The sequence below is a fragment of the Electrona antarctica genome (assembly GCF_951216825.1).
Source record: "Electrona antarctica genome assembly, chromosome: 5".
Taxonomy (NCBI): Eukaryota; Metazoa; Chordata; class Actinopteri; order Myctophiformes; family Myctophidae; genus Electrona; species Electrona antarctica.
This window is the reverse complement of record NC_136810.1, coordinates 30,788,540-30,807,014: the sequence shown is the minus strand read 5'-3', so window position 1 is coordinate 30,807,014 and position 18,475 is coordinate 30,788,540. Positions and strand designations below refer to the sequence as shown.

The 18,475-nt window shown below is 42.7% G+C and overlaps 1 protein-coding gene across 1 annotated transcript; it reads right to left on the bottom strand.

The window, feature by feature from the left end:
• Positions 1–1,522: 1,522 nt before the first annotated feature.
• fjx1 (four-jointed box kinase 1) lies at positions 1,523–4,053 on the bottom strand. The gene has a single exon (XM_079500761.1). The coding sequence runs from the start codon at positions 3,665–3,667 to the stop codon at positions 2,384–2,386; it is 1,284 nt and encodes a 427-aa protein (XP_079356887.1). The 5' UTR covers positions 3,668–4,053; the 3' UTR covers positions 1,523–2,383.
• Between the last annotated feature and the right edge of the window lie 14,422 nt (positions 4,054–18,475).

Sequence of the window (18,475 nt, the reverse complement as noted above, 5' to 3'; positions counted from 1 at the left end):
AAACCACCGACTGTTTCTCTCTCTACACCACTAATCGCCAACAAATAGGGAGGAACACAGATTGATGCCACTGATACACATACTTTGAAACAGTGATTGTCGGGGCGCCTGCTGGCCTAGTGGTCCAGGCGCATGCCACATAAAGTATATACTATATAGGCTCTGGCCTGACAGCGCGTCACGTGTTCGAGTCCTGTTCATGATGACCTTTGCTGCATGTCTCTCCACTTCTCTCCCTCCCACTTTCCTGTCTGTCTTTACTAATAACTATCAATAAAAGGCAAAAAGCCAAATAAAAAATAAATAAAAGAAAGAAAGAAAAAGAAACAGTCAGTGATTGTCAACCCACAATTTCATGTACATTAAGCCATGATGGAACCCATCTGACACATTTGGGTCCATTTGGTTCATAGCTATCATTTAGCAGGGGATCCCCTGAAACCCCCTCAAGGACCCCTGGTGGTCCCCGGACCCCACGTTGAGAACAAGTGTGTGGGAGGACAGGAGAAGAGAACATCATGCAGCCTAAACGCTTATAGCCACAGTGAAGGAACCACACCGACTCCACCTGCCTGCCTGGCTCTGCGGAACAGGGTGAACTGTACAACACAGCCCTGAAGCTAGCCATCAACAAAAGGTGTAAGAGAAACCAGATGAGACTGCAGGATAGAGGGAAGAGGGACGGATGGAAACCATTATACCTTCAAACGCTTTATCACTGACATCCCCTCTGATGTGCCCCTGGGTGTACTAGATCTAGTGGATCAGACTCTGCTCTGCCCAGAGTGGAACTAATGAGGGAAAAGCCGGCTTTCAAGTAGGTGAAATTAAATGGGTGTTGCGGTGCGAAAAAGTGACAGCCTATAAGGCAATGACACAACTGACCCCGGGGGTGCAAATATGCTTTACACGCTGCTCTTAAATTCCTTTCAGAGTTATAAAATGATTCCTCCCCCAATAGCTTCTCTAGCAAGGCTCTCGTACTGAAAGTAAAGTCACCATTAGTTGTGGGCTCCTTTATGCCAAGAAAATTAGCTATATTCTCCTTTGGCTATGACCATTTACATGACCAGAATAATGAATGAACCTATCTAAATATAGCATCAACTTCCCTGTAGATCTAAATGGGGTTTACCCAGTACCCTTTCACTGTAGTTAATGTACATTTGTATGTAACAATAACATATCTGGATATACGGTATTCATTTTTTACAAGTTTGAACGCATTTCAAATGGTAGGCTACTAGTTTGTTCTCATGACTCACGACACTGATCCTGTTTAAAAAATATAAGGCGGGGGCTTAGAAATTCTTGTTGTAACCTGCTTGTGACTGACAGAATGACTCCTCGGTAACAGCACCACGGCAACACATTTCTACAGCACAATGGGGACCCTGTGGCAGACACGCACAAAACCCTTTATATAATCCCCCAGGGACACACACAGATAAGCAAATGTTTGACCCGCCATTGTAAAAGCCTGAGAAAGACTTGAATAAGAAACACAACAGTCTGACAATAGTTAACTTAAATTACAATATTTATCAAAAAGGATGACAGGATTTGGAATGTTACAATGCACGTTAAGTTAGTCATGGCGCTTCAAAAGTCCCAAAGGGATTGACAAACAGTATTTACATGATACTTACAACATGTACAACATATATGTTATTATGACATTAAGGCTGGATTTACAATCAAGAAGGTAAGTAGCCTACATGAGAGCAGGTGCTTGCAATGACAATTGATTTTCAACATATCTTCTATAAGGAGACAAATATTTGCCATAACAAATTAAAGTAATACAGTATTCAAGACAAGAGTCAGCTCATGTTAAGGCTTAGGAGTGTATCTCAAGGATATTTGAACACAAAGGCAAGAAGCCAAAAGCACATATTACAGGCTGTGGTTACACGTCATCAATATACCCATTACATTGTGTTCCTTAGCACGTCAGCAGATTTGTGTCAAGTGAGTGAAAGGCAGAACATAAGAAATGCATTGACTGTGACCATGTCTCACTCCTCTCTGAGGCATGTTATGAAAATGCCCTATAGGACCCTCGGGGGAGGTTATAAACAAACGTCCAGTGTTCATAGTAGGCAACACATTATATTCACAAGAGGTAGTTCAGCTGGATTCTAGAGACAGTTTTGTATAATGCGCATTGATTTAACACAGGTGTGCCAAATCACATTTTGCAGCGCTCATCTTTGTCAGCAGCAGGCGAGAAGACCTAGACCCCATCACCTGTCTGCTGCAAGAGGGATCTTAGTCAAACCCTTGTTAATTTAACTGAGAGTGTAAAATGTGAGTCAATTTGGGTAATTTCTTACACTCTCAGAGTCAAATGAATGAACACACCGAGATTATACGGTGTAGCTCACAGCTGGCTAAACCTTCCTTTGCAATGCAGTATGTGTTTGTATAATCTGTCGATTCTGTCCTGCAGGACACCCGCGTGTTCGTCCGAGAGAAAGCCCAGCAGCGACGACAAAGGCTCGTTATCACGGTAACGCTCCAGGAGCCTCGTCCTAGCGTCCCGTCGCCTGTGCAACTCCGTCACGCGCTGCACCGTCCGTCTCCGGAACACGCACACGGAGCCCAGCACGGCGCTGTGGTACTTCTCCCACATGTGCAGCACCCGGTAGCCGTGCACGAGTCCGGCCTCGTTGTCTATGAACACGAGGTCGCCGCGCGGCGTCCGTAGCAGGTTGTTGGTGTCCCGCTCCATGACGCGCGGGTCCCACTGCAGGCTGAACAGGTTGCTGACGAGCCGGTCGAAGTTGGCGGTCAGGTAGTCCAGCACGATCAGGTCGCTCCACTGCATGAGCTCGGCGAGCTCCGCCGCCGTCTTGTTCCGCAGCTCCGCCCGCAGAGGATGGAGCCCCCCGCCGCCGCTCTGCTGCTGCCGGAGCGGCGCAGGTGTGACGACCCCCGTCAGGTTGGAGACCCACTCGGTCAGAGACACCACGGCCCGCTCGCCCCACTGCAGCTCGTCGACCCGCCGCCTCACCGACGCCCACTGGTCGCCGTCCACGTTCACCTGGGCCAGGACGAGGGGCGGGACGTTGGCGATGCCCAGCAGACTGGCCAGGTAATACGTCAAGGTTTCCCCCTGCACCTGGTCCGCGTTGATGCCGTAGCGGACGCACGCTTTGGTTCCGTCAGAAAACGTGGCGAGCTGGTTGGAGATCCTGCCGCAGCCGTGCTCCAGCTTCACTATCCGGTAGCCCCGGGCTCTCTCTCGCCAAGCCCGTGCATGCTCCTCCGTGAAGCCGACCAGGAGGTTGTCGTCCAGCAGCTTGTTCCAAAAAATCCCCTCCTCCACGGGGGAGCCCACCGGGTCCTCCCCTCGCGTTGACCCCTTGTTATCTACATTCATATGGTAACGATCGGTTTGATCCCTTGCATTAGTGAGGTTGTGAACCTCCAGCCTAACGACGTTATTGTCTCCCGAGTGAAGTCTTTGTGCCGCGGGGACGGCGAGCAAAGTCCGGAAAGTTTTGGTGGAAAGGTCCGCGGGAGGACCGGGGTGCAAAGAGCCCAAATGAAACCCGCGTTTGTGTCGCTCCAACCGGCTCTCCAGCGTGTCCCACACGTAGAAAACACTGGCACAAGTGCACAGAAAGAGCAGTGCAAATAAGTTCGCTGAAACAGCCCTCATGGTTAAGACTACTGGCGGATTATCCTTCCTTTTGGTGCCTCCATCGGCTTCGGGATGAATTCTACGAGGTTAATGCACAAATAATCCAAGTTTGCTCCGCGTCCCGTTGCCCCATACAATCCAAAACCGATCCGCTCACATGCGGACTGTTTGGATCATACGAGTGTACGCTAAACAGCGTCAATCGCATCTCCTGTCCCGTTTGGGATGCGACGTAATCCGTCCCTGTCGATAACGCTGTGTATTTAAAGCCATAGAGCAGATATTCTCAATTAAACGTTCTTCGCATCGTACGGGTACGGCTCCCTCTCTCTTTCTGTGTTCTCATCCCTCTGTCCAATGGTGCTGCTGCTTGAGTTTGATTTGTGTGGCTTTCGGCTCACAGACACTAGGCGGTGGGACACGTGACTCTGCACCGAGATGGGAGGCGTATCAAGGAGGGTTCAGAGACGAGCAGAGCAAGTGTACCATAATGTAGGGCCAAACGACACAGCATTAGAATCAGACGGGAGGCGGCCATTATGAGCGGCACTTGGGGAAAATAATGCCACTAGTTTAGGTAATTTTTAATGCTACATTCGTAAATTGTCTAAACCTAAAGTCAGCTAAATAGTAGCTAAAGTCAGTGAGGCACAGTATGCTTATTTAGGCCTGCAGTAGCCTAAATATGGTCTATCACAAGCCAAGTCACATTTATGTCCGAAATTTGACTATTTATGTAGGCCCATAATCACTGAAATGCATGAGATCCAACTTCCTGCACAAACGGATGGTTTACTCAACTTTGAAGCAGCCTATCGCATGCATATTTCAGTCACAGCAACTCATCTGAGTGAGAAATGAGAATCTTCAAAAACACAAACACATGGACACAAGGAGCATAATAATGCACAGTGGACAACCCTACCCTCCTGAATATTCATTGTCGGCATCTCACTTTGTAATTCAAGTCATGCCTAAACTAAACCATAGCTTCATAATCAAATTAACAGTTTGGTTTTATGTCGGCATGCTAAATTGCCTGAGTCAGAACCACTGGACCAGACAAGAATACTCAATTATCCAGACTAAAATAGTTAGAAGTCCAGCAATGCATGGTGCTCCAAATGCCAGCAGTAGCTGCAGGTGCCCACAAAGAATTAATGACTTCATGCTCAGAGTCAGAGAGGAGCTAAAAACGACCCAAATATATATTTCGAATATGGCTAAAGAACATTGCTTGTTACTTACTACTTACCTCAATGATAACACTTTCTATGAAAAACATCTATCATCATGAAAAAAAAATCATCATGTGTATTATAAACATACATATAATCCATTATAATGTGCTTATAACATGGTATAATCACAGTTATAAGCACTCATAAGTGCTCATAATGCTATATAGGCCTACTATATTGATTACAATAATCATCACATTTAAGGATTTGGACCAAATATTCGATCATAATACATAATTACTGGTCAGTGATTTACATTTTATTTTGGCCAGGATTATAATGTATTACAATTGTCAAATTTGTAATACATTATAATAATTTTAGAAGGGTTAAATACTGTTATGTAATAATAATTATACTGTAGTGTCATTATAACACACAGCACATGGTCTTTGGGTGCTTTAAATAAAGAGGGGGGATGCCAACAACACATAACATTACGAACAACACACAAAATGTTTCTGCATTCACCTCCAGGAATGTCATTACTTTACTTAAAACACAATTTATAGTAACTTGATATATTAACGTGATTATTATGTATTTCAATTATGATTCAAAATAATACAATAATATGATCCTCCCCAAAAATGTATGAGTGCCAAGTATTCTGATACCTTTGAAAGTCATTACCCGATGCTTAGTTTATGGTATGTGTTATGATTAGTGTTGTAAAGCGTTATGAATATGAGTGTAATCCAGTATTATGAAGATTATATTAGATTACTGCATGTTTATAGTGAATTCTAGCCATGGGCTTCATAGAAAGTGTTACCAAACATTTGAATAATTCCCTATTACTTAAGGTAAATTGGCAGCAGTGCAAGAATGTTAGGGGGACATGGGACTTTAAATACCGCCATATACCGGTAATAATTATTGTTGTAGAAATAATGTGTCTCTTGAGGCAAACTTGAACTAAAGTGACATACATTGACTATACAGGAAAATATTCTTTCCATTAATGATTAGTGCATATATCTTTGTCAACTGTATGTCTGTCTCACTGTATACAGTATGCGTGTGCTTGTAATACCACACGTTTCTGGCAGGCCTACTAGTGTATTAGATTTCCTGCTTCACCTTGAACCAGTAGAAGTTGCCTCTCCAGTCACTTTTCACATTGGAGCTCCGTAACAATAAGGTGTCAAGATTCCAGAGTCCAGACATGAGGAAATGTAGAAGGTTTGTAAGTGCACTGTTGGAATTCCGTCTGGCGGGTTTAATGCTTTTTAGGGGGTCTGGAATAACCCTATACCACCACCATACTGACTCGCTCAGTCTGCAGCAGCATTTGTGCTGGTGTCCCTTTCCCTCTCCACTAGTGCAGACATGTTCAGATATCAAGCCTATCTGTTTCCCTGCCATGTGTTATCTGCAGGTCAGTGCGCCTCTGAGCCCCTGCCTGTTACATTCCACCCTCAGCTTTACTCATAAAATACCCACGGGAGTCCCAGGAGGGCTGTAAACACAGGGCAAGATTCTCTCCACCAATCAGTGGCCATCTGTGGTCAGCGTAACTGTGACACGGGAGAGCCCGCACTGTCCGTCATTCTGTCCCCAACGACACAGTACACTCAATGCTGCACCGTCAGGCCACCAGGCCACAGCTGTGACGAGATCTCGGGTTCATCCGTGTGATGCCTGTCTGCCACCGTTGGATAGACAGAGAGAGGGAGGAATGGAGGCGCGTGGAATGATCAGAAGAGGAGAGAGTGCGGTAGGCTTCCATCACTTCCCTCACATTCTTAAGGTTAGCTCACGCTGAGCCATAACTCATAGGTCCCCCGACGCTATGCAGCACTCTGGTTCCTGGACTGAATAATGAATGTGCGGGCCCTCCATTAGCGTTGAAAGCTCCGATCATTTCACAGGGGTCTGACAATTACTCACGCTCAGAGAATCAGGGACAGTGGATGGTGGAGTGGGGTGGGAGGTGGGGGCACTGGAATAAATTCATTCTCTCTTGCTGTGTGCTATCTGTATGATAAATATATCTGTGAGCTTGCATGTGTGTAGGTGTGTGCATGTCTGTTCCCTGGACATGTGTGCGCCCCTCTTGTTTATAGTGTTGGGTTGTAGCCTCGAAATTGAGCCGAGCAGATAAGAGCAAGAACAAGGAGGGAAGGTATGAAATGGTTTAATTTAGTATTCTAGTGGTGAATACCTATGCACACAAAACTGTCTGTATACCTTAAATTCAGACGGCATGATGTTGCCATCAAGGCTGATAGAATTTGGCCGTGCTCTGGAAGTAGTATAGTAGAAACAAGGATGCACACTTAAACTAGAGCCTTCAACTAGCTGCACAGTGACTCAATAATGAGATATGTCCTGTAACCACTGGCGACATGGACACAGAGTGGATGTTACAAGGCCAGTAGGCCACGCTTCGGAGGAGATGACAAGTTGTCATCACTTATCTCAAGTCTGCTCGTGAAGCTTCTGAATAATGCATCCATTGCATCCATGACAGGACCTTGCAATCATTTGTCTATATTACACACGTACAGAATGCATTACGTTTACGTCGGAAGGCGTATGTTGCTGATGTTGTAGAAACACTCCATTGTTGGCTCGACCGCAACGGTTAGGCCAACCCAGTCTGTGACTGAGTCACTGACTCATTGTTTAGCACAAATTTGGAGTTGGAGTTTCCTCACTGGCCATTGGTCTTTCAAAATGATTCAGTACTAGCGTTTCAATGATGTTATCAGTGTCTTCTGTTTTTCATGCAATTATGTCCTCAGTGTCCTCACAAGGTGTATACAGCAGATCCATTCAGTTAATTCCCAACTTATTACACATCACAAATACGAATACTTTGCTCAATAGTATGAGCTGAAGACCAATGCAATATTGCTGACCAATGATCACTCGCCTCGGCAGAGTGTCGCCACTTCCTCTGTCATTTCAAATTAAAATCTCTCTAGCGTTTCGGTCCAACCATAACAATACCAGGTTTTGTCAGTTTTGTCTGTATCAGTGTGTCTGAAATGCAAGAGGTTATTTAATGTGGAGCCATATCTTTTCTGTGATAGCGCAGCTTTATAATACAGAGATTTTAAAGTTGTACAACTCTCCACCTCCAGTGTTATCTTTATAGAAACTCAGCACCAAGAGGTAACAAGCAGAAACAAGCAGCCTAGGCAGAATCAAGAATCAAGAGCCTGATCTTCAAACAGGAAATTTGCTGCTCTGGTGGGACCTGAGCATGGCACACAGCCACCAAAATCACACACTCACTGCAGTTTCATTAGCTTGCCGTTGCCAATTTCCTGAGGCCGATTACGGCTCCCCGATAAGCAGACTCGTGATTCTCAGAACTGATTTTCTACCCACTAATTGCTAATGAATGGGTGATTGTTAATGAATGCTAAATTGCTCTGTCAGCCATTGTGGAAAGGGACACTTCAGGCTGTCTGATATACAGTTCTGCAACTCCCCATCTCCATCTGGTTTGAAGTTGTGGCAGTTTGTGCTCCTCAGTCCAATCAGCAGGAGAGAGGAACATTGAAATGCAATGAGAGACCTTCTCATCCATCCATGCCAGAATAAAATGCTCAATGCCAACATTTTATTCTGCCAATTGAGAAGAGAAAATGAGAGAGAAGGCGGCAGAGAGAAAGAGATACAGAGAGACAAAGAGAGAGAGATTGAGAGATAGAGAGGGAGGGAGGGGGTGACTGTCTTGCAAATAAATTAAAGAATCAGTGTCCAATCTCCTGGATTACACCCCCTGACCTGACACAGCAAATCCTCCATTAAATAAGTCAAGAAATCATTTTGTCTTCTAACTGGCTTAGACTCCAGTGTGCTCAGGTCTTTGTGGGAGGAAGGCTTGCCTTTATTTCAGCTAAAGACATTTTGCCAGTATGTGACTCAGAGACAAATACTTTTTACAGATTTATTTATTATTTTATAGATGATTAGACAGAGCATACACCATTGATCTTGACCTGGGTCTTCCATGGGTCACACAGCCAGTTAAAATTATTGTAATTATGTGGTTGAATGGTGTTCTGATGTTCCAAGTGAAGAGTTACTTCACTCATCACGAGTTTCAACGGCTTTCAGTTTAATGGGCAAGGCAGCCTGAAATGTTCACTCTCATCACATCACATTGAAATGATTTTACATGGAAGGGAGGAGGGTTGTGGTTAGTGTACCCTTTCCTAACTCTCTCCCTCGTACACACATCACACACACCACCCAACCAGCCCAGCTCTTTCAGACGAAGTCACCCCAACCACTAATGAAAACCATTTAGTGTTTTTAGCCACATGAGCTAGATAGAGGGAAGATGGAGCATGGTTGGGTTCTCTTAAATCTCTTGAATATGCGATGTGTCCAGATGTTCAAACGATGCCTCCCAAGGCAATAGTTCTTTAAACAGTAAAACAAATCATTAAAAAATCACAAGATAACCTTCAACAGTTTGTTAGTCTTTTTCCCGTTCTTTTATGTAGCGGTATATGCTCAGATATGTTGTGGTTAACCACCACGCTCCAGGGACCCAGGCACTTTTGTATTGCCTCCGCTTAGTGCGTCACAAAGCTTATGAATCGCAGATGTGCTCTTTGCACTAAATGCTTACTCTTTAAGGTTACCATCAGATCTTGAGGCCAGCAGAAGCCTCTGTACACTAATTTCTTATCTGCTTTATGTATAGCAAGGATCCTAAGACAACAGAGAAGATTAATTAATTACACAAAAAGATAGAAAACCAATTAAGAAAATCACTTTGACAATGGTATTGCAATATTATTCTACCTATCCTGTCTTATCTCATTCTATATTATTAGCTATTACTATTAGCTGAAGCATGACAAGCTCTTTCACAGTAAGACAGTACCTGCTTTACAGTCTTGCTTTATGTACTGTAGTAGATTCACATGCTAAGAGAAATGAAATGATTACCAAATGTACCCAGGGTATCTGGGCTAAGCTCAAGAACTTGTTTCCAGCCAGGCCCTGCTCATAGAACATTTCATCGTAGTGGTTCAATGCCTTGTTCAAGGGCACTTCAGCGGTGGTAATTTTAACGTGTTGGACCGCTGATTCGAACTGGCGACCTTCCGGTCATCAAGACCGCTCCGCAATCCGTTCGGCCACCGCTGCCACAAAGAGAGGGGAGAGCATTTCTCATTCACATTTTCCCAGACAGTCTGGGGATTCTACCTTACAGTCACAACAAGCCATCATGTTTTTAAGCTACGTACTGTCTAAAAGATTATAGGCAAACGATCTAACAAATGATCATCTGGGAACTGCCTAAAAGGCTCCTTATATTTTGTTTACCTCTTAATCAAAATAAAAATTTCCCTTCCACATTGTTCCTTGCTATACATTTATAACAGATTAACGCCTGCATCCTCAGCCGTGTCAAGTTTAGAGGGAAGTAGAAAACACAGAGAGGTCAGAATCCCTGGACACAAGAATGACCCTTGGCATTCTGACCCCTTGGGTTAGTGGTGTTGACAGAACCCTGGTGGGGGAAGGGAAACAAAACAAGACATGTGGAGACATGTTCAGCTTCTTTATTACAAAGTTCATCTCTTGGAACAAAAACTATACAGACTTGTATTTTCCAGAGCTTCAATAACTTTGGTTTACCACAACATTGGGACTGTTTGAAAGAATCGTTTGATATACATCTTGTGTCGCTCAATTTGAATGCAAATCTATTCGTAATACTTGTTGTGTAAGCTTGGCAAACTGCATGCAAATCAGGAATAATCCCCTAACACTTTATCTCTTAATCTTTGTTTATTATACTTATAATCCATGATAATCATAACATCCTGCAGGTTGTTGTTGTTGTTGTTGGTAAGGGTGGGTGAGGGGTGTCAGGCATATAACAAATGGGATTGTCAAATGCTCCACAATGCCCTGGCCATTTGATGTCAGCTGTATTTCACTGGGAGCCAGCTTAACGGTATACTGTATGTATGCATAGGCTTGATTTACAGCTGAGCTCTGGCCTTGTGGAATGTCCATCTCCACATAGGCCTTGATGTTGAGTGTATTCTACTTCCTTGTGCTTCACTAGTGCCCGGATATATTAATGTTGTGAATAAAACGACCACCACTGATAGATTTGTGTCCCCAGAGAACGGCTTGTATCACTGTTGGCTGTCAGCACATACATTACACCGTTTAAGCGAGAATGATCACCCCCATTAACAACAAAGGAGGCCCAATTGAATAATTTAATGTGGTAGAGGGTAGTGGCAGAAGCACATTGCTGATAAAAAAGGAAGAGCAGAGAAAACGATCAAACAGTCACGCTTAGCTCAGTTGGGGGAATCTAAATAATGGAATGAGATGAAAGTGATGGGTTATGGTGGCCTGTTCCATCCCACTGCCTCCTACTTACACTCCTCTCCTGCTGAGGGTCTAGCTGTGGACATCTTGACTGCACTTTGCTGCTTGCAATGGCAAATCAATATGTTCCATTACGGATTGAAATGCAACAGCATAGGATGTATTTCACATGAAGTCATAGAAATCATTATGTTGTAGAGGTGAGGGGTAGTAGTGCAGAATTATTCATTCTGTCTGTATTGATCTGTGTGAGCAGGCCACAAAAGTTAGACGCGAATGAATGTGGCATTTCGACATGATTAGGCCAAACTACAACCCTTAATGGCTACTTTATATGTCATCGTGCAACCGCATTCCTTGATGAATATCATTTATGAAAATCTGATATTTACGATGAGCAACACGGTCGTACAAGAGGTATAAATTAGGATGGAAACTATGATGAATTCATCACATGCAATGCCTGCAAGACTCTTTGGATTATTAGACTATGGCTCCCTCTAGAGGGAGACCACTATATTATCTCATAGATAAGGCACTAACAACAAGCCTATTTCCCAAACCACTGTCTCTATTATGTTTCATGCAAATGTGACCTCTTTGACTCATCAAAATGTTTCTTTAACTTATTATTTTCTTCTCATAGAAAGGAAAGGGCACTTGTCTTCTTTTCTTCTTCAGTTGTAATAATAGTCTCACTGCTTTTCTGGCTGATTAGACGACAGCTTTTGCGATAAAGCGTGTGTTTTAATAGCTTCCACCTTTATACATTAGTCTTTCTACATTAGCTATCTGTACCGTTTCAATACCTTTTAGTTTGGTACTGAAATTGTGGCTCTAACTTCCTTCCTTATTTCATTTTTGTTCATGTTGAATTTTGTTAATTCTTAGCTATTTCGGGTGGTCACCAAAAATGTGTTTAGTTCAGTAGGCTATATGGATTTCTTAGCTTTATTACACTTGCAAAGGCCTTAATTTGTGGATTGTGGCCCATAATGTTCTCCAGTTGAATTCTGATAAAAAACAAATTACTTTATTAGTTAGTTAATCATTAAGCATAATTAAGAACACCACCCACCCCTCTCACAGCCTGATCTCTCTTTTTTCAAATGTTTTCTTTTAATGCTTTTTTTTATGATATGAATCACTGTCGTTTTTAGAACTTGATATTTTATTCTATGTGATCTTTTTAACTAGGAGGAACATAATTTGTTTTGTTTTGTTTTCAAAATGACAAATAAAGAAATCTTAAATCTCGAATCCTAATCATTGGTCCTGACATTGGTCCTTAAAGGACAACTTTGTTTTGTTTTTTCAACCAAGGTTCATGTTTTAGGTTGTTATTAGATAATGTAAAAGATGTTGTTTATGTGTTTATTTTTATTTATTTATTTCCATTTGCTGCTTTCTTTTGTTTTAGCAATTTTAGTTATTTTAGACAGGGGGGCGGGAGCATTTGAACAAGTGGCTATATATATATATATATAATATATATATATATAAAAAATAATATATATATATAAATATTTTTATTTACTATAGTCCTACTAGACCCCTGGAAATTACATCTGGCCACAAAAATCACAGGTTCTATTGAATGTGAATGGGGAGGTGACAAACTGACATTGTATTCCCCTTCAGTTGTTTTTCAACCTTGGTTGAAAAACAAAGTTGTCCTTTAACAATACTCTGGCTCAGTTATCATCCTATCCTATGCTACTATAAATGCACATAATCTCTGTCTATGTGTGCGTCTGTATAGTTCACGTATCACGAGAACCATCTCTGACTGACTTCAAACTCAGCATTCGCATCGGCAAGGACCTGAGGGAGTGCCGGTACCCAGCATCAAGTCAGTCGGATAAATGGTAAATGGTAAATGGTGCATTTATATAGCGCCTTTATCCAAGGCGCTTTACATAGATTGTGCATTACATTCACCCATTCACACACACATTCATACACCGATGGCGGCGGAAGCCATGCAAGGTACCAACCAGAACATCGGGAGCAATTTGGGGTTCAGTGTCTTGCCCAAGGACACTTCGACATGTAGACAGGAGGAGCCGGGATTCGAACCGCCGACCCATGGATCATTGGACGACCTGCTCTACCTCCTGAGCCACAGCCGCCCCGGATAGGGGGTTGTCCAGAACCTCTGGTCCGACCAATACCCATGGGAATGCCCATATATGAGCAGATGATGAAATCAAGGACCTACATACTGTACATGGGCATGAAATGGAGACAGACAGACAGACAGACAGACAGACAGACAGACAGACAGAAACGTGCGGCATGCATTCTGAAATTGCATCGTTCCCGACTTACATCTCTCCCGATTACTGGTTTCACAAAATACAGACACAAAAATGCATTGCTATTCATTTAGGGTAGGCTAGTTGACATAAACCTGTTGTTGCCACTGAAAGGCCAGGACTCGGTTTCCCATTTCTCACACAGACAGACAGACGAATACAAACAGCCGGTACTCTAAGACGCATACAATGGGTATTACATAACTGGGTAGACATGCATTTCCAACTTTCATTGTTCCACCGTCTAGTGCCATGTAATGCCAGTGTCTTGTGAATTTACCAGTAGGTTTATATTTTGATTCCTTTTTGCATTCAATTAGCATAATGCTTTACCTAGAGTAAAAGCTTAAGAGCAGGTGTGTAGGCCGGAAGTTATGCGGGAACGCCTGAGTGGCAAAAAACTACTTTCTGGACAGAAAAGTCCAATCTGATTGTATTAAACAACGTTAAACTCACCAACATTGTAGCTGTACGGAAAGCTTGAATTATCCTCTTTCTGATCTGCAAAGTTTAAAAATCCACCATCGACATGTTATGAAGTGTCAGACTTTGGAAACACTTGTTTTTAGTAATGCAATGTCCTGCTGCAAACTGGATTATGTCACTTGCAAATTAGGTGGGACACAGGACCGTTGAGTGAATTCCAACGAGTGCTTCCAAACTCCAATGTTCCATGCTGCTCAGTGTTTTGCCACTTAGTCTAGATGAGGGGGGGTGTCCCGGTGGAAAAGTGATTCATGTGTGCATACTCTCTATAATAAAATAATATGCCTGCACACTGCCAAACAACTGCACGGTACAGGAGCACATTTATTGAAGGAGAGGCAATGGTTTGGTCCTTCAAACATTTAGCATAATGCAAAACTGGTCCTGTTTCTGTCATCTCAGGAACATTGTAAAGATATGCCCCATCCTGTCATTTCAAGACGCAGAGAAAGTTAGTCACGCCTTTGACACATGTTGTTTAAATTACTAAAATGTTCTTTTTACTTGCGTGACTCGGTCGTCTTTAAATCGACTACAGCTTGTCCAAACCGCTGCTGCCAGACTCGGACTGTTAAGTCTGATCACATTACTCCCATCACAACCTTCGTACACTGGCTCCCAGTATGTTTTAGAATACATTTAAATTGTATTTTATTGAATTACAAGCCCTTGCATGGTAGAGCTCCATTATACTGTATACTGTATATAGCGTATTGTCTTATAAGCCTAACCTTACACTAAGCAACCTTAGCGACCCTGTTCTGGTCATCATAATAGGTGAGTCGTATTGGCTTTTTGGTGATTTGGTGCAGGGGGAAAAAAGAAGGGGGCCAAGTACAGACCCCCGAGGGACCCTGATCCACAAAATAAATAAGGTTTAAGTGGTTAAAACCCTACAATTAAGGTATTTTAACTGTCATTCCGGTTAAGCTCAGATCAAAAGGAGACCAAGCATTTCCACTCATGGCTGCCAAGCTATGGATCAGTTTACTGTGTACCTGATATGTCGCAATGGCTGAAATCTATATGTTTTTAACAGTTAACAAATTAACTCTATATAATTGCTTAACATATTTTTATGTAATGTTATAGTACTTTATATTTTATTATTGTCTCCACCAGGCCGAAGGCATGGTGAGAGTGTATGTTTTGCACTCCGTCCGTGTGTCCGTCCGTCCTTCCGTCCGTCCGTCCGTCCGTCCGTCCGTCCGTCCGTCCTTCCGTCCGTCCGTTATCAGCTAATCTCCGGCACCGTTGGCCCGATCCATGCCAAACTGTGCACACACACTCCCTGGATGCCAACGACGAACCTCTGCCCCAAATATTCCTCAACGGCCTGTTATAGTGCCACCATGAGGCCGATTTAGGCAAAACACATTTCTGTAGATAACTCGTACACATTTTATCCATACATCACACAATTCGGTATACACTATCTCCATAGTCATGTGATCAACACGGATCTGCACCATTACCCATCTTCCATCCTGATTGGCTAAGATTGGCTTCCAAAGCTCACATGATTGGTCCGTTTCGAACAAAATGCCACAAATCACAAACACAGTGTCCAATTTCCATGAAATTATATACACACATTTCCACTAGGCCGAGGATGACATGCCACAATTATTTTTCCCAAATCAGCCTCACGGTGGCGCTATAACAGGCCAATTCCTGTTTTTAGCTATAACTGCATCGATCTGTATACAACTTATGTATGCGCACTCCCTAGAGGCCATGGAAAAACATTTTCCCTGCATCCCTAGTCCACATCTGCCGTTTATAGCGCCACCATGAAGCCGATTTCGGCAAAACACATTGTTTATGTTAGTCGCACAGATTTCATCCAAATCTCATGCGAATCGGTACACATGATCTCTGTAGTCATGAGATCAATACGAGCCTGTTGGATTTCTCAGATTCTACACTGATTAGCTAAGATTGTCTTCCAAAGTTTTCAGGAGTAGCCCGTTTTGTACAAAATGCTGCACATGTCCTGCTCATCCAGAATTCTATCCTCAGAGATGCTATGAGTGATCTGGCTCAGCATTTCCTCAACAAAATGAAGAAAATTGTTGCAAGAAACAAACAAACAAACAAACAAAAAAACATGTTTATATTACTCCTAAAACATTTAGCCAAACATCACACACACTCCTATCCTCCTGGTGGAGACCTGTGCCCAGAAGGGCACTTTTTCTAGTTGTATCTGTTTTATTTGGTCATATATTCCTGTTTAGGAGGGGCATGAGGCCAGGCCTGTCTACATTTTTTAACATGTTGCACAACATTATAACATGCTTTTATCCACTGTTTGCCTGTATGTTCTCAATGTGACCGGTTTTCTGGTGTGTAGCTCATTTGGCTCACTGAAGGAAATATACAAGTAAAATGCCTGTCAAGTTGGGTCAATGACACGCTTATTTCCTATTATCCCCACTATGGTCAAAGTTTGCTGTTGAACTCCATGTTTTAGACACGTTAAATCGAATGTGTGCGAGTAGGGGGGAATAAGACAGAACCGCACTCACAGAACTTCACTGACAGAACCCAAAACCATATAGACAAAAAAGGTATCTTTCCTTCAAGTTGTACTGCTTGATTCCAAAGGTGTAAATTGCAGACTTGAAAAGAAAAAAGGAATCCAAGACACTTCGTCTTTGGTGAAAAAGGTTCATATAATTTATTGATTGATGAGCAAGGCAAATAAAACAGGACCTATGCGTTTCGACCAAAAGGTCTTCGTCAGGTAAGACCTTTTGGTCGAAACGCGTAGGCTGTTGACTTGAGTGATATCCAACGAGCACTCCCAAACTCTTATTCAAGCTTTCCGTACAGCTGCAATGTGGGTGAGTTTGACGTGGTTTAATACAATTAGATAGCACTTTTCTTTTTGGATGAATGGGCTGTCTATGGGAAGTTGCACCTAGTTAGCACCTTGCTGGCAAGATGGCCGCGGTCTGAATATCGTGAATATCATCAATAGGGGATGTAACAGTTAATCAAACTACTTGATTTACTAATTGTTTTAAAATTAGTTCGATTTGCTTTTTGTGTTGCGTTTTATGATAATATAAAATAGTCATGTGGTTAATCACATTAATGAATGTAGTAGATTTACTAGATTATCAATCAAATCAAATATCCTTTAGAATCGTTTCATGTTGATTCATTAAAGTTTTTTATATGAAAAAACAAGATTCTCGATCATTTGATTATTCAACAGAACTAAACTCCAACTCTAAGCTATCGGTCTATCTAGTGCAGTGCCTGTGTAGATGTGCGTTTTACCCATACACAATTTACTCATTTGTGGTTCTATACTTAGCCACAAGAGGCTGCTATGATGCCTTGTGGTGCTTCATTCATCATTGCAATGCTCTGCTTTAATTGGAGAAGCTAAGAGTTGAAGTGATTGTTTGAGATTTCACTTACAGGCAACATACACAATGCAGATTTATTATGAACTGTCCAGATGTTCTGTTTTAATAGCAGATGTTTGAGGAGGAGACCAAAACACATGTGTAATTAATTCCCCTTAATGTTGGGGGATGGTACGGAATGGCATGAGTAAATTGCGTTTACAGTACATGGATGGATGCAGATCATGGATAATGGATCATATCACAGTTAACGTCCTCGTAATCAACTTGCATGTCTGTGTCTTTTGATATCCCCCGTGATACCATGCCCCTCTCTGTCTCAGTCAGTCCAGTTCCGGGTCGGGATTCCCCCAGCCTGGAAAAGAATAGAATTAAGAATAGTAACATGGAAAACAACAGGCAATGCTGCCTTTTGCCAATTTTCTTTCTTTTTTTCTTTTCTGATAAATGGTTTGCATGATCTCAGTGTTATATTCATAACACTGAGTGTTATATGTGTCATATTTTTCCTGTGCCGATTCACATTTAATTGCACTGAAGCATATACCACACTGCCAACCCTAATATTTGGCATGGAACAAAAGGATACCACCCTGGATGCAATGTTATTTTCATGGCTGTAGAGCAACTAAACCTCCCTGAAACCAAACCCCCAGTTTAAGTAAAAGTAAATACAAACTGATCAAGTTGGAGATTGGTGTGCTGTGCATACATCCACAGATTCCACACCCCTCTGTCTCCACATCCTGCACCATGAGCACGATCCTGCTCCGTCCCCCATACCTCCCCCCCCCCCCCCCCCCTCCCCCCCTCTGAAAAGTAATTCCCTCTTGCCAAGTGTTCCACTCCTCTACCAAAATGCCACATGTCAAAGTCAAAGACTTCTGGTTGAAGTTGGGTAATGAAGGTAGTTTTATACAAAGAACAGAAGTGATAGCGTTGCTGCAAAATGGGCTCTGGTTGAATGTTTTCCATTTCAAATCGGATTGGTTTCTATTCTGCTTTCTCACCCTTGATGTATGCTCTCTCTCTCTCTCTCTCTCTCTCTCGCTCTCTCTCTCTCATAAACAT